The 24,613-nt window shown below is 43.0% G+C and overlaps 1 protein-coding gene across 1 annotated transcript in view; it reads right to left on the reverse strand.

Annotated features, from left to right (window-relative positions):
* The window catches only part of lrriq1 (leucine-rich repeats and IQ motif containing 1), a 291,350-nt gene that overhangs the window by 137,101 nt on the left and 129,636 nt on the right, over window positions 1–24,613 (reverse strand). Inside the window, 1 exon segment of the mRNA XM_034175448.1 lies at window positions 11,521–11,952. Coding sequence (XP_034031339.1) covers window positions 11,521–11,952 — 432 coding nt within the window.

A 24,613-nucleotide genomic window follows, 5' to 3' on the forward strand; every position in this document is an offset into this window, starting at 1 on the left:
TTAATCCTGTTCAGCGTCACGTCATATCAAAGATCTATTATCCTCAAAGCGTTAATGACAAGGCTGCATGTTAAAATGAATAACATGTTCAACATCTTCAGATGTAAATCACACAGAGGAGGCCCTAATGACGACAGACACTCTGCAGCACAAACTGAGGAGCTGACTATGTACAAAGAATATTTTACAAAAAAAGCCCATTTTTGCTCAAACACAGCATGAAATGGCTTTATGCTATGGATGAAGCTTTTCAGGCATGAATTTCAAAATAAAAGGCTGCTTTTAGAGTATATACCTTCTGACAAAATCCAAAAAGGAAGGTTAGATTGGGTCGAGAACATTATTGCATTCTTGTGCCATTATTTCTTCCATCCATCCATCCATCCATCCATCCATTTTCTTCCGCTTATCCTAGGTCGGGTCGTGGGGCAGCAGCTCAAGCAAAGCCGCCCAGACCTCCCGATCCACACAAACCTCCCCCAGCTCCTCCAGGGGAACCCTGAGGCGTTCCCAAGCCAGCTGAGAGACGTAGTCCCTCAGCGTGATCTGTGTCTTCCCCGGGGCCTCCTCCCGATGGGACATGCTCGGAACACCTCTGCAGCGAGGCGTCCAGGGGGCATCCGGAAAAGATGCCCGAGCCACCTCAACTGACTCCTTTCGACGTGGAGGAGCAGCAGCTTGACTCTGAGCTCCTCCCGAGTGACAGAGATCCTCACCCTATCTCTAAGGGAGGGTCCAGCCACCCTGCGGAGGACACTCATCTCGGTTGCTTGTACTCGCGATCTTGTTCTTTCGGTCATGAGCCAAATCTCATGGCCATAGGTGAGGGTCAGAACGTAGATCGATCAGTAAATTTAGAGCTTTGCCCCCCGCTCAGCTCTCTCTTCACCACGACGGTCTGATTCAGTGACCGCATCACTGCAGACGCTGCACCGATCCGTCTATCGAGCTCATGCTCCAACTGTCCCTCACTTGTGAATAAGATACTTAAACTCCTCCACCTGAGGCAAGGACACCCCATCGACCTGAAGAGGGCAAGGCACCTTTTCCCAGTCGAGAACCATGGCCTTGGATTTGGAGGTGCTGATCTTCATCCCGGACGCTTCACACTCGGCTGCAAACCGCCCCAGTGCACGCTGAAGGTCCTGGTTTGACGAAGCCAACAGGACCATATCATCCACAAACAGCAGAGATGAGATTCTGTGGTTCCCAAACCAGACCCCCTCTACACCCTGGCTGCGCCTAGAAATTCTGTCCATAAAGGTAATGAACAGAACCGGTGACAAAGAGCAGCCCTGGCGGAGGCCAACGTGCACTGGAAACAGGTTTAACTTACTACCGGCAATGTAAACCAAGCTCCTGCTGCGGTCGTACAGGGACTGGATAGCCCTTAGCAAAGGACCCCGGACCCCGTACTCCCGGAGCACCCCCCACAGGGAGCCTCGAGGGACATGGTCAAACACCTTCTCCAGATCCACAAAGCACATGTGGACTGGTTGGCCGAACTCCCATGAACCCTCGAGCACCCGATGGAGGATGTAGAGCTGGTCCAGTGTGCCGCGACCAGGATGAAAACCACACTGTTCCTCCTGAATCCGAGGTTCGACTATCGGTCGAATTCTCCTCTCCAGCACCCTGGAATAGACCTTACCAGGGAGGCTGAGGAGTGTGATCCCCCTGTAGTTGGAACACACCCTCTGGTCCCCCTTAAACAGAGGGACCACCACCCCAGTCTGCCAATCCAGGGGTACTGTCCCTGACCGCCACGCAATGTTGCAGAGACGTGTCAACCAGGACAGTCCCACGACATCCAGAGACTTAAGGTACTCAGGAAGGATTTCGTCCACCCCAGGAGCCTTGCCACCAAGGAGCTTTCTGACGACCTCAGTGACTTCGGCCTGGGTGATGGGCGAGTCCTCCTCTGAGTCCCCAGTCTCTGCTTCTTCTTCGGAAGATGTGACGATGAGATTGAGGAGATCCTCTGAAGTATTCCTTCCACCGCCCAACAACATCCCCAGTCAGGGTCAACAGGTCCCCACCCGCACTATAGACAGTGTTGGTGGAGAGCTGCTTCCGCCTCCTGAGGCGTCGGACGGTTTGCCAGAATTTGTTCAAGGCCGACCGATAATCCTCCTCCATGGCCTCTCTGAACTCCTCCCAGACCCGAGGTTTTGCCTCTGTGACCGCACAGGCTGCAGCACGCATGGCCTGCCGGTACCTGTCAGCTGCCTCCGGGGTCCCACCTGCCAACAAAGACAAGTAGGACTCCTTCTTCAGCTTGACAGCATCCCTTACTTCCGGCATCCACCACCGGGTTCAGGGATTGCTGCCGCGACAGGCACTACAGAGCCTTGCGACTACAGCTGCAGGCGGCCGCATCGACAATGGAGGTGCAGAACACGGTCCACTCGGACTCCATGTCTCCAACCTCCCCCGGGATCTGGGAGAAGCTCTCCTGGAGGTGGGAGTTGAAGACCTCGCTGACAGAGGGTTCTGCCAGTCGTTCCCAGCAGACCCTCACGATATGTTTGGGCCTGCCTGGTCTAACCGGCTTCCTCCCCTCCCAGCGGATCCAACTCACCACTAGGTGGTGATCGGTCAACAGCTCAGCCTCTCTCTTTACCTGAGTGTCCAAGACACGTGGCCGAAGGTCAGATGATACGACCTCCGGCTCAGGGTGTCGTGGTGCCACGTACACTTATGGACACACCTGTGCACGAACATGGTGCTCATGATGGACAAACTGTGGCTAGCACAGAAGTCCAACAACTGAACAACACTCGGGTTCAGATCGGGGAGGCCGTGCTTCCCAATCACGCCCCTCCAGGTCTCACTGTCGCCGCCCACGTGGGTGTTGAAGTCCCCCAGGAGAACAATGGAGTCTCCGGTCGGAGCACTATCTAGTACTCCTCCCAGAGACTCCAAGAAGGTTGGGTACTCTGCACTGCTGCTTGGCCCATAGGCCAAGACAACAGTGAGAGACCTGTCCCCAACCCAAAGGTGTAGGGACACAACCCTCTCGTTCAACGGGGTGAACTCCAACACATGGCGACTGAGCTGGGGAACAATAACCAATGCTACCCAAGCTAGCTGCCTCTCCCTGTGAGCAACTCCAGAAAAGTGGAGCATCCAGCCCCTCTCCAGGAGTTGGGTACCAGAGCCCAAGCTGTGCATGGAGGTGAGCCTGACTATCTCTAGTCGGTATCTCTCAACCTCTCGCACAAGCTCAGGCTCCTTCCCCCCCAGCAAGGTGACGTTCCGCGTCCCAACAGCCAGAGGCTGTGAGCGCGGACCGGGCCGCCGGGCCACCCGCCTTCGACTGCCACCCAGTCCTCCCTGCACCTGACCCCCATGGCTCCCTCTGCAGGTGGTGAACCCACAGGAGGGCAGGCCCACATCGCTCTTTCGGGCTGAGCCGGCCCGGGCCCCGTGGGCTAAGGCCAGCCACCAGTCCTGGCTCCAGGGTGGGTCCTCGGCTCTGCCATACCGGGCAACGTCTCAGTCCTTGATTTTGTGTCGGTCATTGGAGCTTTTGAACTGCCCTTAGTCTGGCCCGTCACCTAGGACCTGTTTGCCATGGGAGACCCTACCAGGGGCACGAAGCCCCCAACAATGTAGCTCCTAGGATCATCCGGGAATGCAAACTCCCCCACCACGATAAGGTGGCAGTTTGATACATAATAATTTCATTAATGCCACGCCTGTCCAAAGGCGTTTCGTGTGCGTGGCGATGGTTTCATGCACACGCAGGAGCATGCACGAACACAGTGTGAGGATGTACATCACGCTCAGATAGCATCAGCAGTGATTACATACTGGACATATTTATGCTGTGCATAAATCAACGGAAATGTGAAAGCACTAAACAGAACAACATAAGAACAATGAATATACTGTTAAAATGTAAGACAATCATGTTACTGGCCATGATGCTGTTCTTAATGTAAAAACAAAAAAAAAGCACACATACAAAAAAACACAACCACACTTTTTAATATTTAATTCCTGTTATAAAGAGCAGACAATACAAGAATTATCCTCCTCCTGGACGTACACCAGGAAGTCATGAACTGACATGGATGACTTTTTCTTCCTTTTATATTTTACATGAATGACCTGATGCACTCGTATCCTGATCACATGAGCCGGCTCCACGTGACCCTCTGTCCAGCTCACACTGAGGCGCTGCTGACCGCGCTGCAAAGGTGATATGTGGTTTTACTGAGTACAATGTGAGGAAAGCCCGCCAATGCACAAGCCTCAGTGTGGCGACTCGTTAGGTGATATTCTGCATGGCACGATATGTGTTCCCCAGCTGTGCATAGCAATCACGCCATGGTCAGGTGCAGCTTTGACTGCAGCTCAACGCAGTGCGTGCTGAGACGTGGTTGGGGCGATCCAGTGTGTTTTTATTTTTCCCCATATCATCATCATTTGCAGACACGTGCAGCACCGTGCCTTGCACATGGGTGATAGCAGCACATGTGACAATATGTGTCCCCCAGCTTTCCATTGCAATGATGCGGCGGTCAGCTGCCATGTGGAGCGGCACATGCTGCAGGACTGCAGCAGTGGCCGTGGGCAGTGTTCAGCTCCATCACTGCTTGATGTGAAATGTCATCTAACCCATGACGTCATTACATGTCAACCACGATCCCCTGACAAACACATAACTGTCGTGCATACATGATCAACACACGACACGCCCACCTTCCCATTGCAGCAACGAGTTCACAGAGAGTGGGGCAGCAGAGCTAGCCATGCTGTGTTTTTCCATGAGGATGTCAGTCAGGCTGTGACATGATGGGCGGACTATGTGGATGTTGCGATCACCTGTCACATGACATGCCTGTCTGGTCGGCTGGAGCTGTGACACGTAGGCGGGCTGGGTTCGTATATCAGGCCCTGTCACACCTTGATGATTTAGCCTGCATATGCCGATCGTATTACAAATGGTGGCATACACGGGTGTCTAATAAGTTAATGTAGCTGTCACACCTTGATGACTTAACCAGCGTACACTGACAGCTCCGTTTCCATAGAATGGTTCGAGTCGGTGCTGCACAACTTTATACGTATCAGAGCAGTTAGGTCTGGTTTGATTTGCGTTTCCACCACCAGGAAATCTCTTTTGTTTGGCAGGTGGAACACTTTAATATTGACGAGCACATCATCAAGCGCACGCACTGTGTGGCGTGGCACCTCCACTCCACACGGTGGCAAAATGGGTAATTTGAACTTTATTTTATTTCTTTGTGGATCATGGGTTTTTAATTTCATCATGTGCAGACAGAATCCACAGACGCTTTTATGAATGAGGTGCTGTGACTTTCAACTTCTTGCCGGTGTCAGAACCATGATCTGACGGAGCCAAGTGCACAAAGTGCCGCTGTCGAAACCATGAACTGATGTAGCCAAGTGTGCAAAGTGCTGGTGTCAAAACCATAATCCGATGGTGCCATGTGTGCAAACTGCCGCTGTTGAAACCATGATCTGATGGAGTCAAGTGCGCAAATTGCCGGTGTCGGAACCATGATCTGGTGGAGACAGGCGCGCAAAGTGCTGATGTCGGAACCATGATATGATGGAGCCAATTTTGCAAAGGGCCAGTGTCACAGACAGACATTTCTTCAGTCACGACAAGGAATTGAAGTATTTTCAGACTTCATTTTCCAAGGAGGGTTTATGTGGATATAACTTTTAATCAAACTGTGATGTTGAAATGAACAGGTAATAAGCTATATTTACTCTGTGTGAATGGTTTAATACTTGAAAAAGTCTGTTTGCATGAGGACGCAGCTTTAAGCCAATCAGCCAAGACAGCGTTAGACGTACTTCATCTTATGAGTAAATTACAAGAAATGTACGTATGTCAACAATAGCATAACTTACCTTCAACTTATGTTCCATATGTGTGCAGGATGTATGAGTACTACACTGGCATGCGTTGAAAATTTTCAGCATGCCCACAACTTTTCGAGGTGCTCAGCATATCAGAACGTACACTCAACAAAAATATAAACGCAACACTTTTGGTTTTGCTCCCATTTTGTATGAGATGAACTCAAAGATCTAAAACTTTTTCCACATACACAATATCACCATTTCCCTCAAATATTGTTCACAAACCAGTCTAAATCTGTGATAGTGAGCACTTCTCCTTTGCTGAGATAATCCATCCCACCTCACAGTTGTGCCATATCAAGATGCTGATGAGACACCATGATTAGTGCACAGGTGTGCCTTAGACTGCCCACAATAAAAGGCCACTCTGAAAGGTGCAGTTTTATCACACAGCACAATGCCACAGATGTTGCAAGATTTGAGGGAGCGTGCAATTGACATGCTGACAGCAGGAATGTCAACCAGAGCTGTTGCTCGTGTATTGAATGTTCATTTCTCTACTATAAGCCGTCTCCAAAGGCGTTTCAGAGAATTTGGCAATACATCCAACCAGCCTCACAACCGCAGACCACGTGTAACCACACCAGCCCAGGACCTCCACATCCAGCATGTTCACCTCCAAGATCGTCTGAGACCAGCCACTCGGACAGCTGCTGAAACAATCGGTTTGCATAACCAAAGAATTTCTGCACAAACTGTCAGAAACCGTCTCAGGGAAGCTCATCTGCATGCTCGTCGTCCTCATCGGGGTCTCGACCTCACTCCAGTTCGTCGTCGTAACCGACTTGAGTGGGCAAATGCTCACATTCGCTGGCGTTTGGCACGTTGGAGAGGTGTTCTCTTCACGGATGAATCCCGAATCCTGGTTCACACTGTTCAGGGCAGATGGCAGACAGCGTGTGTGGCGTCGTGTGGGTGAGCGGTTTTCTGATGTCAATGTTGTGGATCGAGTGGCCCATGGTGGCGGTGGGGTTATGGTATGGACAGGCGTCTGTTATGGACAAAGAACACAGGTGCATTTTATTGATGGCATTTTGAATGCACAGAGATACCGTGACAAGATCCTGAGGCCCATTGTTGTGCCATACATCCAAGAACATCACCTCATGTTGCAGCAGGATAATGCACGGCCCCATGTTGCAGCAGGATAATGCACGGCCCCATGTTGCAAGGATCTGTACACCATTCTTGGAAGCTGAAAATGTCCCAGTTCTTGCATGGCCGGCATACTCACTGGACATGTCACCCATTGAGCATGTTTGGGATGCTCTGGACCGGCGTATACGACAGCGTGTACCAGTTCCTGCCAATATCCAGCAACTTCGCACAGCCATTGAAGAGGAGTGGACCAACATTCCACAGGCCACAATTGACAACCTGATCAACTCTATGCGAAGGAGATGTGTTGCACTGCATGAGGCAAATGGTGGTCACACCAGATACTGACTGGTATCCCCCCCCCAATAAAACAAAACTGCACCTTTCAGAGTGGCCTTTTATTGTGGGCAGTCTAAGGCACACCTGTGCACTAATCATGGTGTCTAATCAGCATCTTGATATGGCACACCTGTGAGGTGGGATGGATTATCTCAGCAAAGGAGAAGTGCTCACTATCACAGATTTAGACTGGTTTGTGAACAATATTTGAGGGAAATGGTGATATTGTGTATGTGGAAAAAGTTTTAGATCTTTGACTTCATCTCATACAAAATGGGAGCAAAACCAAAAGTGTTGCGTTTATATTTTTGTTGAGTGTATATCAGCGTGCTTCAACATGGTGTTAACTTATAAAAAATTTGCCCATAACATATTAGGTGTACACCCACGTATGCCAAAGTTTTTAATATGGTCAGCATACGCTGGCTAAATCGTCAAGGTGTGACAGGATCTCTGTTGTGGTGGTGTGGGTTTGTGATATGCCATGATGTTCCACAGCTTTCAGCTGCGCCATCATGGACATAACAGCCATCCAGCTGTGCACACTTTGCTGGCCGTGATCACACTGCACTGCAGCCACCGTCTTTAACCTCAGCCGCACCTCGACTATAGGCTTGTGGTGTGGGGGGGGAGCAACACACTCACACGGCATCTGCGTTGTGGGGGGGCGGGGGGGGAGCAGACAGCACACTCGCATGCAATGGGGAGCACACTTGCATGCATGTGAGTGTGGCTCCGGTTTTCCATGAGTGCCATTTGACTCCTCCTCCATGCACCATTCTGCCTCAATCGAGTTATGTGTGAAGGGGCCCTACAAGAGGTCTCAATCTTCATGGGATTTTATCTGGTTAAATAAAGGTTATTATTATTATTATTATTATTATTATTATGGTACCACTAGATGCAAGATATTTATTGAAAGTCCTTAAGTGGAGGGAGTGCTGGCTGCTGGTGGATGTTGACCTGTCATTGTGCCTGATGTTCAGGAGAACAAGTCTGAGCCAAAGGAGAGCCACATGCAGCCAAACATCTGGCTCTCTCCGTCTCCTCCTCCTCCTTTCTGCGCAACTCCATGGCATCGAGCCAAACTAAACATGCAATCACAAAGTTCTTCTTCTGCTGTGGATTCATCTGGATGTTAAGGAGCAATCTAGAGTGATGTGAACGGTTCAGAAGCTGAGGTTGGAATAATGTGGGGTGTATGTAGAGACAATTCGCCTGATTCAACATTCCTGAGAGATTCATGACAGAATGTAATGATGTACTGTTACATGCAACAGTGCGCAACAGCGGGAATATTATTATTGCCCATGCGTAATGGTTCGTGATCATTTGCCAGCGATACATGCCATTAATTGTAACGCATGGTAAGAAGTTTTAACAGTTCCTGAGGACTCCTGACGCCTCTGCCCCGAATCATTGCATTCGTGATCAACAGCCAAGAATGTATACTTTGTCACATTCATGACTTGTCATTGTTATGTGTAAACACAGCATAAGTTACTTAGACAAAGTCTGAAAATTTTAAATCTGGTTATCATATAATCTCCATGAGAAACACAAAGCCATTAGCGGGAGATGTCAGGCTGGTGTGGACATCATTTCGTGCATTTTTGGTATGAAAACATGAAACCTGGCACACTTGTAGAGTGACCCCAGGTGAGCATTTCTGGATATGGAAAGAAGTTGGCAGAGCCCCCCAAGGCAGCAAATAAAATAATGATCATGCAATTAGGCCATAGACATTTTTGCATGTGTAGTGTATTTCTTCATTGGCATGAAGTTCAAAATATACAGTAATAGCATTTTTCTAATTTTTCAAACAAGATGAAAACCTCAATGGTCAAATTTAGTCCCACCCTGTATATAAAATTACGTAGCTATTATCGCACCCTGTAGTCTGGCCATCCTTGAACTAATTCAGCTGACCTAGATTAGAACGCCACTTACTGCCATTGTGAACATTGAAGGAGAGAGACCACGTGTTTGCTCAAGAATCACCCAGAATTTATGATCATGACGAATGCTACTTTCCTGCATTGAATTATGAAATAGCCTTGTCATACAGGGGCTTGTGATTGTGTGTGTTTCTTTGGAGACAAAAAAATTGACTCCCAAGATACAAGAAACATTGTACCAATTCAGAAATGGCCTAGTCCACATGGGTCTGTGATTGTCACAGAGCTTGCCTCTGTAAACATTGGCTCCATTCTGGTTACTGTTACTGTTGTGTAGTTTCAATCTCGAGAGGGAAAAATGGAAGAGTTATTCACATATGAGAACCAACAATGGCCACCATCTCTATCAAAGTCAGGGGAGATGAGATCAGGAAAGAAGTCTGACTTGTTGGTTCCTCTGGAAAGCCTTTCAAACTCTGACCACACAGTCCCTAAGGTTACAGCAGTCGTGCTTGATGGTGCAATGGTGGTGCACACTCTAACCCCAACAGAGTCAAAGACATTCTCAGACTATGTCACACAGGTCTTCGTGCCCCACAGTGAGAACATCCTGAAGGATGCTGAAAGGGTCGATGTAGTGTTTGATGTCTACAAGCCACAGAGTCTGAAGAACTCAACCAGGGAGAAAAGAGGCAATGGTGTACGCAGGAAAGTAACTCTCACCAACCAAATTCCAGGAAACTGGCAGTTTCCTCCAGAATAATGACAACAAAACTGAGCTGTTTGTACTTCTAGCTGAACATGCTGCAGGCATTCACATGCAAAACAGACAAGTTGTCTGCACTTTGAAGGAACATGTGACTTGCAATGCTGCTGTGACAGACACGTCAAATCTTCAGCCCTGTACGCAGGAAGAAGCAGACACACGCATCATGTTGCATGCCAAGGATGCTTCCAACAAGGGTGACCAGAGTATCCTCATTAGAACAGCAGACACTGATGTTGTTGTACTAGCTGTGGCCAGTTTGCCACCTCTGAATTGTGGATATCATTTGGTAATGGAAAGTCCCAAAGATACATTGCTGTACATGAGATTGCCACTGCCCTGCCATCAACCAAAGCAAAGGCTCTGTCATTTTTTCATGCACTAACTGGCTGTGATGCAACAGCTTTCTTTGCTGGAAGAGGCAAGAAGAGTGCATGGGAAACTTGGATTGCATTTCCAGAGGTCACAGATGCTTTCTTGTCCCTTGCAAATCCACAACTTCAGTTGACAGATGATCTACTGGCTCTTATTCAGAGATTTGTTGCACTGTGGTATGACCGCACTGCTGACACCTCCAGTGTCAACGAAGCACGTCAGCACATGTTCTCAAAGAAATCAGTCTATAGAAGGCATTCCTCCCACAGAAGCTGCACTCAAACAGCATACCTTGAGAGCAGTCTTCCAAGCTGCACATGTGTGGGGTCAGTCGTTGCAGCTGAACGCAAAACTGCCGAGCCCTTCTGACTTTGGCTGGGAATGGGATGCAAACTCATCTCAATGGTTGCCAAAATGGACCACCCTTCAACAGGCCCATGAAATGTGCTATGAGCTGATACATTGCAATTGTAAGAAATCATGCCGTGGTATGTGTACATGCAGCAAAGCAAAGCTCAAATGCACATCACTCTGCCAGTGTGAAGGGAGCTGTTTTCAAACATAGATCACTTGCAAATATTCCCAAAGAGTTTGTTTTGGTTTAAGCTAGTTCACCTTTACTTCATTCTCTTTTCTACAATTTGCTTTTCATCCAATATTGTAAAGTTTACACTTTCAGATAATACACAATGGACGAGACTGTTTCATATCACAATATGGACCGACACCAGCACTGCTTAACATATCTGGTCACCAGGGGGCTCTTATGAAATTTTTAATACTTTTATTATATTTACCCTGTTCTCCTTTCAAAATTTGCCAACTTTCCTGATTCTATATTAAGTAATGTAAAAGTTATCCCAATATTAGAATGTGTTCACGAATATGGTTAGTTGGCAAAACATTAGTTCCCAAAGACACCACCAGGGGGCTCTGCCAACTTGTTTCCATATCCAGAAATGCTCACCTGGGGTCACTCTACAATTGTGCCAAGTTTCATGTTTTCATACCAAAAACGCACGATGTTAGCCTTATATCCCCCGCTACATGACCTGTGCTTATTCTAATTGATAATTGTAGTTTTGTGTGAAATTATGTACACTACACTACCAGCTATACAGTTAGAAAGTGGTGCATTACTTTTTGAGGTCCACATCCTGACAGTTGGACACTGATGCTGAAGCTGTTTTTTCCATTGTTGCCAGGTTGTGAAAGCTAAAAGCAACAGAGTTGGTTGACTTCAATGTGTGGTTCTCAAAAGTGTCGAGCTGCCTGTGAGCTGCTCCTCTTTCCTCAAACATCCTGCTCAGGTTGTCAACACATAGAATCGGAGAGTCATGCACCTTCCTGTTTCTTTGAGACATCACCTCAAAGGGCTCAGATGAAACTGCAGCACATGCACCATTCTTGTTGAGGAGTTCACTCTGAGTTGTTTGATCTGCAGCACCATGTTTGTTAATTATAGTCTTGTCCCCATATTCATGAGCAAATCTGTGTTCTTCAGCCAGCTGCAAAGCTTGAGCAAAGTGTTGGCAGGACAGCTTTATTGCATCCAGTGGAGATGAAACATTTCTGTGAACAATCACAAACACAAATACAAAGTGGTTTATTCATGAGTGCTCACTCATTTTTCAGTGTCTGCACTGACCTGAGTGACAGCTAATGACACTGAAGAGCCAGAATCATGAAGACAAAATTGATTATGATATGGGGCAATACACCGTATTTTGAATCGGGATATGTAAACTTCTGATCAGGGTCATTTGGGTACAGTGGGGCCAAAAAGTATTTAGTCAGCCCCTGATTGTGCAAGTTCGCCTACTTAGAAAGATGAGAGGGGTCTGTAAGGTACACTTACAGACATAGGTAAGACATAAGGTACATAGGTACACTTCAACTGTGAGAGACAAAATGAGAAAAAAAAAAAAAATCCAGGAAATCACATTGTAGGATTTTTAAAGAATGTATTTGTAAACTAAGGTGGAAAATAACAAAAGTTCAACTCAATACTTTGTAACATAATCTTTGTTGGCAGTGACAGAGGTCAAACGTTTTCTGTAAGTCTTCACCAGGTTTGCACACACTGTAGCTGGTATTTTGGCCCATTCCTCCATGCAGAGCTCCTCTGGAGCAGTGATGTTTTGGGGCTATTGCTGGGCAACATGGACTTTCAACTCCCTCAACAAATTTTCTATGGGGTTGAGGTCTGGAGACTGGCTAGGCCTCTCCAGGACCTTGAAATACTTTTTACACAGACACGCCTTTGTTGCCCGAGCAGTGTGTTTGGGATCATTGTCATGCTGGAAGACCCAGCCACGTTGCATCTTCAATGGTCTCACTGATGGAAGGAGGTTTTGGCTTAAAATCTCATGATACATGGCCCCGTTCATTCTTCCCTTAACACAGATTAGTCGTCCTGTCCCCTTTGCAGAAAAAACAGCCCCAAAGCATGATGTTTCCACCCCCCATGCTTCACAGTAGGTATGGTGTTCTTGGGATGCAACTCAGCATTTGTCTTCCTCCAAACATGACTAGTTGAGTTTTTACTAAAAAGTTCTATTTTGGTTTCATCTGACCACATGATATTCTCCCAATCCTCTTCTGGATCATCCATGTGCTCTCTGGCAAACTTCAGACGTGCCTGGACATGTACTGGCTTAAGCAGGGGGACATGCCTGGCACTGCAGGATTTGAGTCCCTCTCTGCATAGTGTGTAGCCTTTGTTACTTTTGTCCCAGCTATCTGCAGGCCATTAATCAGATTTCTCCGTGTTGTTTCCGGGATTTTTGCTCTTTGTTTTCATGACCATTTTGATCCCACGGGATGAGATCTTGCGTGGAGCCCCAGATCAAGGAAGATTATCAATGGTTTTGTATGTCTTCCATTTTCTTACAGTTGCTCCCACAGTTGATTTATTCACACCAACCTACTTCTATTGTAGATTCACTCTTCCCAGCCTGGTGCACATCTGCAATTTTCTTCCTGGTGTCCTTCGACAGCTCTTTGGTCTTGGCCACGGTTGAAATTTGGAGTCTGACTGTTTGAGGCTGTGGACAGGTGTCTTTTATACAGATAACAAGTTCAAACAAATGCCATTAATACAGGTAACAGGTGGAGGACAGAAAAGCTTCTTTAAGAAGTTACAGGTCTGTGAGAGCCAGAAATCTTGCTTGTTTGTGGGTGACCAAATACTTATTTTCCACCATAATTTCTAAATAAATTATTTAAAAATCCTACAATGTGATTTCTGGATTTTAATTTTCTCATTTTGTCTCTCATAGTTGAAGTGTACCTATGATAAAAATTACAGGCCTCTCTCATCTTTCTATGTAGGAGAACTTGCACAATCAGGGGCTGACTAAATAGTTTTTGGCCCCACTGTAGTTTCTGTTGTCATTATGATTTAAAAAAGAGTAAACACAGTTGTTTGGCAATAAATGGCTTCACACAATGACTAACCATGAGTGAAAAAAGTGTTTGTTTTGTCATTCATGTTGTCTGAAAAATGGCCAAAAAAAATTTGCTGTAGCGACCCCAAGTGCAAAAAAGGGAGCAGCCAAAGGGACTTACTATAGTATCTCATATAAAGAGAGCCCAAATTTGATATATTCTGGACATCACATGCAAACTAAAATGTTTTATTTCTTTATTTTTGATCATTATGGTCTACAGCTCCACAAAAACAAAATGCATCTCAAAATATCAGAATAATACATTACAAGTTTGAGCATGGTGGATTAGTGGTTAGCACTGTTACCTGCTAGTGAGAAGGTCCTGGGATCGCATCCTTCCTGTGTGGATTATGCATATTCTAGCCGCCTTTGTATGGGTTCACTCCGGGTGTTCTGGCTTTCTCCCACTTCCAAAGACATGCATGTTTGGTTGATTATAGAGCACCAGGAGCACTATATAGAGCACCAGGATCTAGTATTGAAACATTCACTGACTGTATGGGAAAAATGTTCTCAAAAACTAATCAAAAAACTGTGTTCATTTGTGGTGACTTAAATATTGATCTGCTCAATCCAAATAAGCATAAAATAACAGATGAATTTATCAGTATAATGTACAGTATGAGTTTATATCCAAAAATCACCAGGCCAAGCAGAATTACATCCCATAGTGCCACCTTAATTGATAATATATTCAGCAATGATATTGAGAATAACACTGTGAGTGGATTATTAATCAATGACATTAGTGATCATCTACCAGTTTTCATCGTTTATAATAGAAATCATCGGCGGAATCAGCCAGAGGAGAAAATAAAATACAGGCGAGTGCGGACAGAGGAAAACATGAACACACTAAAGAAGGATTTACAGGAGCAAAACTGGGAAAAGGTATACAGTGAAAGTGATGTTGATAGTGCATATGAAACTTTTTTTACAAATATTTACATCATTATATGATAAAAAATTGTCCAATTAAACAAGACTACAGAAAACAAAAAATCCAAGCTCGACCATGGATGACGAAAGGGTTACGAAATGCATGTAATAAGAAAAATACACTGTATAGAGAATTCATAAAACTAAAGACGAAAGAGGCAGAAAATAGATATAAGAAATACAAAAATAGATTAACTAATATTATACGGGTATGTAGGAAGGAATATTATAGTAACACATTATATAATAACAAAAACAATATTAAAGGAATATGGGATATATTAAATAGCATTATCAAAAATGGTAATAAAAAACAGAGTTACCCTCAGTATTTCATTGATAATAATGTCAAGAAGGAAAATAAGGATGAGGTAGTCAACGGTTTTAATAATTTTTTTGTAAATATTGGACCAAGCTTGGCAGAAAAAATTCCCGATTCCCAACCTGAGGATTGGGATAATAATCTCATAGAAAGAAATCCCTGTTCAATGTTCCTCACAGCAGTGGATGGAAATGAAATTATAGACATTGTGAATAATTGTAAATATAAAACATCTACCGATTTAAATGAAATTGATATGGTGGTGGTAAAACAGGTCATTGAATGGATTGTAGAACCATTAACATACATCTGTAACTTATCATTTCAAACCGGTAAATTTCCCAATCAAATGAAAATAGCTAAGGTTGTGCCGCTGTATAAGACTGGGGATAGACACCACTTCACAAATTATAGACCTGTTTCTTTGCTTCCACAATTTTCCAAATTATTAGAAAAGTTATTCAATAATAGATTAGACAAATTCATAAATAAACATAAATTACTTACTGATAGTCAATATGGATTCAGAGCACATAGTTCAACATCACTTGCATTAATAGAATCAGTTGAGGAGATTACAAACGCCATAGACCACAAATTACATTCAGTTGGAATATTTATAGACCTTAAAAAGGCTTTTGATACAATTAATCATGACATATTAATCAATAAACTTGAACAGTATGGGATTAGGGGGTTGGTGTTGCACTGGGTGAGAAGCTACTTAAGTAACAGAAAACAGTTTGTGAAGTTGGGGGAATATACATCATCATGCTTGGACAATGCTTGTGGCGTCCCACAGGGGTCAGTATTGGGTCCAAAACTGTTTCTAATTTATATAAATGATATTGTCAATGTTTCCAAAATATTAAAATTAGTATTATTTGCAGATGACACAAGCATTTTTTGTTCAGGGGGGGATTTGCAGGAGTTACTGAGGAGGATCAGTATAGAAATGGGAAAATTGAAAATATGGTTTGACAGAAACAAATTATCATTAAACTTAAGTAAAACAAAATACATGTTATTTGGCTATTGTAATACAGACATACAGGTTCAGTTACAAGTCGAGGGGGTAGATATTGAAAGGGTACATGAAAATAAGTTTCTGGGGGTGATAATAGATGATAAGATAAACTGGAAGACTCATATAAAACATATACAAAGTAAACTGTCAAGAAGCATTTCAGTTCTAAACAAAGCGAAACATATTCTGGACCACAACTCACTCCGCATTCTTTACTGCTCACTGGTTTTACCATATTTACAGTACTGTGCAGAGGTATGGGGTAATACTTATAAAGGTACAACACAATCACTATCAGTAATGCAGAAAAGAGCTATAAGAATTATTCATAATACTGGCTATAGAGATCATACAAATCCACTATTTTTACAATCCAAATTCTTAAAATTCACAGACTTGGTTCATTTTCAAACAGTACAGATTGTGTATAAAGCAATAAACAATTTACTTCCAGCAAATATTAAAAATATGTTTTTTAACAGATCAGGGGATTACAGTCTGAGGGGGAAATTTAATTTAAAGCATCAGTGGGCACGAACAACATTAAAAGGTTTCTGTATTTCTGTCTGTGGGGTGAGGATGTGGAACAGATTGGGAGTGGGGCTCAAGCAATGTCCAAGCATGAACCAGTTCAAACAGCGGTACAAAAATATGTTTTTTTCTGGGTATAGGGAGGAGGAAGGGTAATGAGGGTTAGAGTGTTTTTGTTTTTTGCTTCGGCTTGTAAATATATAGTATTTTGTATGTAAGTAGGTATGTGTAGGTGTATATTTATGTTTGTGTATATATATGTGTATGTATATGTGTATGTATGTTGATGTGTGTATGTATATATGTATGTGTATGTGTATATATATGTATATATATATATATTGATATCGGTTTAGGTGTGTAGGAATCTATGTGTATATGTGGCAAAGGGTATTACTGGTTGTGGGGAAGAAGGGGTAGGGATAAATAAGCTGATGCTTCACCCTACCCCTTTTCGGACATGTTGGGTACACAGTAGGAACTTTTTTGTTGTTGTCTTTACTGATCTATCTTGTAATTGTTGTTGTATCAAATGTTCGAAATAAACAGTTTTCATTCATTCATTCATTATAAACTTCAAACAGACCGTAGCTGTGAATGTGTTTGTTTGGTACTGAGTGTAGCCCACCTCTCACCCAAGGAATGCTGGGATAGGCTCCAGCTCGCCCAGACCCTTAACTCGAACTAGCAGGTGTAGAAAAATCAATTAATTAAATCTGAGTAACTCATTATTTATGCAGTATTAATACCATGAATCTCTCATTCGGCATCAGTACACACTGACTTTGCATTCTGCCCATTGTTCACCTGACTTTTCAAACTATTTATATTGAATTAGATACTATTGGTACTTATTGGGTACTCATGAATAATGAACAATCTGTAAATCAGTTATAACGAATTTAAGGTTAAGTTCCTTTAAATTAAAATAGTGGTTTGATATATGCTTTCTTTTTGTTATTTGCACATTAAATTGGTGAGTCAATGTGTCATTATGTAGTTATCTTGTGTTAATTCAAAATTAAATTGGTGATTCAGGATGTTTATATATTCATCTTGTTATCTTGACACATATATGTGTTAAAATAATCACAAAACCCATGTCTGTCTTAGCGATTTAACTGGTTAATTTGTTTGGGCAAGCAGGCTGCACAAGAGCTCATCAATCACTGAGCAAAGCATGCTGCCAGCATGTGAATCAGGCTGACCAGTCACAACGGATGTAAAGTAAAGAGAAACACATCTGAACACCATTCAACACTGTACTCTGGTCTCAAGCCCAATGCTTTAACCACTAGACCATCACCTCCCCCAGTCATAATGACCACCAATTGTTTACAGGCTGACTTGAGACATGACGTGGGACTTGTTGATTCATGACTTGAGAATGACTTGACAGTGATTTACTCCCACCTTTACTTAAAGTTGTGTAGCCCAGTGACCTGGTTGTCTTCCTTGGCAAGGAATTTTTCAAGCTCATTGGCAACCCACTGCTCTTGATTGAAACCAGTCAATCATAAATACTTCATAACAGAAAAAAATAAATAAATTTCATGCAGATAACAGTGTTACATTGAATTACTCCATATGTAATTTCAGACAGGGGTGGCAAGATTAAAGCTGTGTTATTGCAAGAAACACTACTATCAACACACAATAATGTTAATCCTGCTGCAAGATTCCAAAATTATTAAATTTAGGGAAAAAAATAACTTATTTTAAAAGCAAAAAGTCTTTTCTGCAATTATTTCATTAGTTGCAATAGTCTAAGCATTCACCACAGACATTCTTTGTCATTCTTTTTGCAAGCAATGAAAATAAATCCCATTTAGGTTGCCCATTTAGGATGAAGTCAAAAAAGTATGTTAAATTACCCTGTTAACAACAACAACATGTCATCCATTGTGAGCGGCTGCGCTTACAGAGGTGAGGTTATGATATCATTTCAGAAAAGCTGTAAGACGTGAATCCAGTGTTTTCAGATTTATCCACTCTGGGACCAGTCTTCAAAAAGTAGCGGCTTCAGGCTCTGAAAACACTGATTCTTTGCAGACAAAACGGCACTATTATACAAATATTATAATATTGCAAATACACTTAAACCCGTCTCCATGTCAGTGTCTTCCTGGTTTGTAAAAATGGATTGGTTGTGTTTCTAAGTTAAATTCTTCATATACACAATGGATATGACTTTAATTGTACCAACAGTCTATATATAAAAATGATGACAAAATATGGCGCAGTTTTTGGAATTATGGAACATTCCGTGCTAAAAGAGTGTTTGATGTATTTAGCTCAACCTTCTGACTATGGATGCCTGTTTGAGTTGTCAGAATGCCCTATGTAGTACCCTAATACACATATAATGTCTCTTTCATTGAGGGGGCAAACTGGCTACAAAGCCACCTCAATGGGAACTTAATGAATCTGGTAGCAATGGTTAGCTATGCTCCCCTCTCACCCTGTCTGTCCTCACCCCTGAGGGGCCTAGAGACACTTCAATATCCAGCCAGACTGGAAGGCTAGTAGCCTTAGGTAGTGCCACTTTCTCTGTACAAAGACCAAGCTTTTCATTCTCAGTGGGATGAGGGAGAGAGGAGTCAGAAAGTCCAAAAGGTTTGTGACCCCAGTGACCCCTCCTCCTGGTACCTGCTGGTTCACTCCACGGTCACCATGAGAATGTATAACAGGAAGAGTAGTATGCAGCATGCAAAGATTATGGCAGTAAAATAATAACTACGATGCAGATTTTGATTGATATTGAGCCTGTGTGTGCTTAATTCTGTGTGTACAATCTGAAATTACTGTGAATATTTTAAATGGACTTTCAGTCATTTCTTTCATTCACAGTTATTGATTTTTATCTCTGTGTTATATTCTATAAGGAGAATCACAACATGCAAAAACAGGGTTACACGTAGCCAAGGATAGATAAGAAATCAGTGATGCTCCTGTTTTCTCATTTCTAAACACTAGATTTCAATGCTCCTTTGTGTGATTACATCCCCTTCATAAACTGGAAACTGTTTATAGTCAGACACACGGCACAGACAAGATTCTCCCCCTCTCATAAGTCTTTTTAAGAGCAATAACTGGGGTAGATGTCAATGCCTTTGGATACTTTTTTGCTCGGATTAAACAACAACACCAGATCAGAAGTATTACTTTTTTTTTATTACTTGGCCTTGAACTGGAACCCTTCAGCTCTAGAAGCAAGCTGCATTTACCCTTTGCCCACCAAACAGGCCCCTATGTACAATATTTTAGGAATTGTAACATTTTCTTTTTATGTGTCATAACAGAACTTGATGCTTTGGCAATACTGCATTCTGTACATTTATGCCAATAAAGAATGAAATGAACTGAATTGAGAGACAGAGTGAAACTTCCTTATAGCAGTAGAAATTTGTTATATATGTGCAGAGCACATCAGTGTGAGGTTTGGCTATAGGCTGTTTCTAAGTAAGGCCCCATAATAAAACAGTTTATTATCCTCGCCCACATGCCAAAATTGGCCCGTATCTTTCCCTTTTTTTTTGCAAATTTCACTGACATATGTACAGCTGGTGCAAGAACTGGCACATCCGCTAGGTGGAAAGTATGCCAAAGTTTTCCGGGCCTAGTGTCACCGACCGAATGCCACCCTAAAAACTGGTCCACCCTGCCTTTACTGCACATGTGTCTTCGGACCACAGCAGCACATCTGAGTCCGACTCTCTGAGTCTGACTCTCTACACCAAAAGCGATAAAAGGGAATAATGTGATTATTAACCATCAGATGACAAAGTAAAATCTCTTAAATCATTCTAAAGTCAGTTTTAAGCAGAAACAAGGTGATAATCGGTGAGTCAATACTGACACTCTGAAATGACATAGGTGCAGCAGCAACACGTCAATGTGCTGCTGTGGCGCTCTGATTGGTTCCCTGTCTTTTATGATTAAATAATGCTGAATTGATGTGAAAATGATTGTTGTACAAAAACTTCAGATATATGTTGCTGAGACAGATGATGACTGGCGTGAATCTCTGCTACATGTGCAGTGAAGGCAGGGCGAAACAATTTTTAGGGGGGACCGTTCAGTCGGCGACACCAGAGCTTGCGGCTTGTTGTCATTGACAACCACACAGTCACTTGCTCCCTCTCTCTCACACACACTATGCATGTTTATCATGCTACTTGCGTGCAGTACACAGACTGTATTCAACATGGAAACAAAATTTATTTTAAAAATGCAGGTGCTGTATGTATTGTTTTTCAGGTATAAAAACATATATAATGCAATGTGAAAATACCCTTGGCTGTATGAGCAGCCGAGGTGTTATTTATAATTTGCAATTGTTTAATTATTATGATCCTATTGTCTTATGTACAGTTTGTACATGTTCACATCAAATCATCATTTGTTCATGTTGTGCAAATCAAGGAATAGTTGTAGATCATCCTATTAATATTAATAAGACAAATTTAACTCCATAGAAAGCTTTGAGTTAGTGAATGTTAGCATCCAAGCTAACGACCACAAAATTAGGGAATAACCCTGTTGTGATTTGTGGACGTTAATGCTAGATTTTACGGTCTTAAATTGAGTTTTACCGGTGATGCGTTAGCGAAGCCAGTAAAAAGGAGTTTTACTGGTAAGACGGATATTTACAACCGTAATCCAGCATTAATGTCCACAAATCATCAGACACAAGGGGTTATTCCCATTGTAATCCAATTCCAACATTTGCACAGATCCGTGTTTTCATTGAAAGAACAGTTCACCACTGAAGGCTACATCTTAATCCGCATAATAATATAGTTCGATAAAATTATTACGCAGACAAAGGGTGTAGTCGGCTCATCAAAGCTTACCATAGCAACAGCGTCTTCATGCCAAACTGGAAATTCAGTGAGCAGAATCCACATCAATACTGTCATATGGTAGCTTAAATTAATCCATTTCAGCATCGTCATCACTTCGCCAATTACTGTCGTTCTCAGCTGGCAGCGCCATTATTGACATCTGCATAGCAATGCGTGCGGTCAGCGCACAGAGTACACGGAATACATCAATGTCACGCGATATTCTATGGTCTGAAATCACACACAATTAACCAATCAGATTTGCATAACAAATGTAACTGGATTAGAATGTCTTATAAATGACACCAGAGGTGTTATTAGGTTGCAAGAACAGCATTTTCAGTTTTAGAAGTGTTTATTTCTCGCTTGCTTTTACATAATATACCAGAAACAAAGCAGTCGGCAAGTCACTAAACTAGGAATTGACGTCACCATGGTAACCTCCATAAAATGTCTTATAAATAAGTTCAGAGGTGTTAATAGGTTGCAAAAATAGCATTTTCCATTTTAGAAGTGCTTACTTCTTGCTAAAATTTACACAATATATGAGAAACATGCATATAAACACACAAAACAAAGCGGATTTGAAGAAACCAGCAACTGACGTCACAGTGCAGCTCAACTCTAATTGGCTGTCACCCGCGTGACCTCTTAAAATAGGTCAAGCTTAGCCATCTTCGGACTTGTCCAAGGTCTGTGTCCTAAGAATGTTCCCTGTGAATTTGAAGACTGTGCCAGTAATAGAACCGGACTTATGCTGTACACAGACAGACGGACAGATGAACAGACAGACAGAGAGACGAACAGATGCCAGGTCTTCACAATACCCAATGGCCGTATGTTGGCCTCGGTTAAAAAGAAATCCACCCTCCCTCACCACTTTTTCCTGATGTCAAGGATGAAAAACATGTTTTGGGTTTTTTGTTTTTTTTTTGTTTGTTTGTTTGTTTGTTTTTTTATGGGGCCTAACACAAACAGAACAAGGAATGTAACAAGTTATTTTCATTTATATGGCAGGATTTAGATTTTTTTTTTTTTTTTTTACTAGTGAGCAAAGTGGAATACATTAATTTTTTGAGAAACTACCCCAACACTGGTTACAGCTTCTTAAATATGTGAATAGCCCCCTTTCCCTTTTTATTTTCAATTATTTTAAAATGACTGCTTAACCACTTTATATCCAGTTTAAAAGTGGTTAAGCAGTCATTTTAAAATAAAGACAGTCTTGTGTAGACTCACTGTATTTGTAACACTGTATCATTTCATTTGTTGTAAACTGACTCAGACAACAACTGGTTGAAAATGTTCTAAACCAACAGTAAAATGTCTAACTGGACTTAGTTTGGTTAAAGTACAAATAGCGCAGCTTCAACTGCTTGGTGCCAGCATGGTGGATTAGCGGTCAGCACTGCTGCCTCACAGCAAGATAGTCCTCAACTTCCCTCCAACAGCCCTGAGCCTTAACTAGAATGAGCAAGTTCAGAGAATTGATGGAACAATAAATTGATTAAATTAGAGGTGCTGTAAATAGTTTTATAACGTCCAATTTAAAATTATTAAAATAATTTGGAGACATTTCAAAGAGCGTGTGATGGGTTTTTTTCTGGCTTTTTTATTAAATGAATCACAACTATCAACATATGAATCATTAGAGGTATGATTCTTACAACAGCAGTTGTAAATGTTGCAAATGTATGACACCTACATGTTCGCACCAAACACAGAACTGATCCCACAGCTGATACCCTGCAGAGAATGATGTGAAACCAGACCCCTGATGAATCCTTGTTTCCCTGGCTGACAGTCAACAGTGGTCTGGCGTGTGGCAGCCTTCTCACCTCCACTAAACCAAAGTGTGACACAAGGTCAGGCCAGGGGTTAAATGGCTATGTTGGTCCTTGCAAAGCTGCCAGAATGGCCCATTGTCCAGAGGCCCAGGGGTGGAGGGCGCACAGTGAGGGGTGAGGCAAAGAGAGCAACACACTAACCCCCTAAGCCATAGGAGTCCGTGGTGTGACCCAGGCGAGTTGCTGCCGCCACGTTTCATCTTTTGTGCTGTGTAATTTGGGAGGGTCATAAAGATAAAGTTGACCACTGTTTTAAGTGTTGGTGGTCCATTCGGTGTCAATGTGACATCGAAGGACTTGTGAAAATAGATGATCGTTGTCTTTGGGCTCACTACGCCCTGTGTATCAGACATAACAAGATAGCTGACATTCCTGACTGATTGTCTGAGAGCCTCACAAGCGTAAGATAAAAAGAACAATATGAGAAAAATGTGAAACTTTTTTCTGAGACAAAGCATATCATACTGTCTTCAAGGTTATATTCATTTCTATATTCATTTTCAATTCTACAATCATTTTCACATCAATTCAGCATTATATTCATGTTCTTGTCTATACAATGGAAACACAGGCTTTTTTATCCTTGTATTTCAAAGTGAAGTGAGAATATTGGTGCCACTTGACAAATATAAAGCCACAGTCACTCAAAGCGTCAGTCTTTCAGGTGTGTGTTGGTACTTGATTTGCTGCACACCTGAATGAGATAGCTTACAGCAGGGCAGGGAGAGATGGAAAATGTGTAGGTTGGTTGGGATGTAAGGACCTGGGTTAGAACCATCACTCCATCCACCCATCTATCTTCAATACCCGCTTACTCCAGGTAAGGGTCAAGGATGGTGGTAACAACTCAAGCAATCCACATGCGTAAATTAACCAAAACAAATAAGTATAGAAATTAAGTTATGTGTTGGGAAGGTGTCGTAGCACGGACCCACAACAGGGGGCGCAAATGCACGGACAATGAATAAGCCAAAAAGCAACAATTTAATGTTGTGACAATATACAACTAAATATACAAAATTTGCAAAGTCAATTAACACCAGGTGACGTGTGGGCAGGCTCGAAGATAGAAGACCCCCGATGAGAGAGAAGCCGCGTCCCACACGGCTTCCACCACCAACGGTCTGAAGAACACCGGAGCCGCCAAGTCCCAAGTCCCCAGGTGGCCTCTGTCTTCGGCTGTCGACCCTGGTACTGCTGGCAGAAAGCAAAGACAAGATGAATGAGTGTGAGTCCGCACACTCAGTAATCCACAGTCTGCACACAGT

The sequence above is a fragment of the Thalassophryne amazonica genome, chromosome 8, assembly GCF_902500255.1.
Source record: "Thalassophryne amazonica chromosome 8, fThaAma1.1, whole genome shotgun sequence".
Classification (NCBI taxonomy): domain Eukaryota; kingdom Metazoa; phylum Chordata; class Actinopteri; order Batrachoidiformes; family Batrachoididae; genus Thalassophryne; species Thalassophryne amazonica.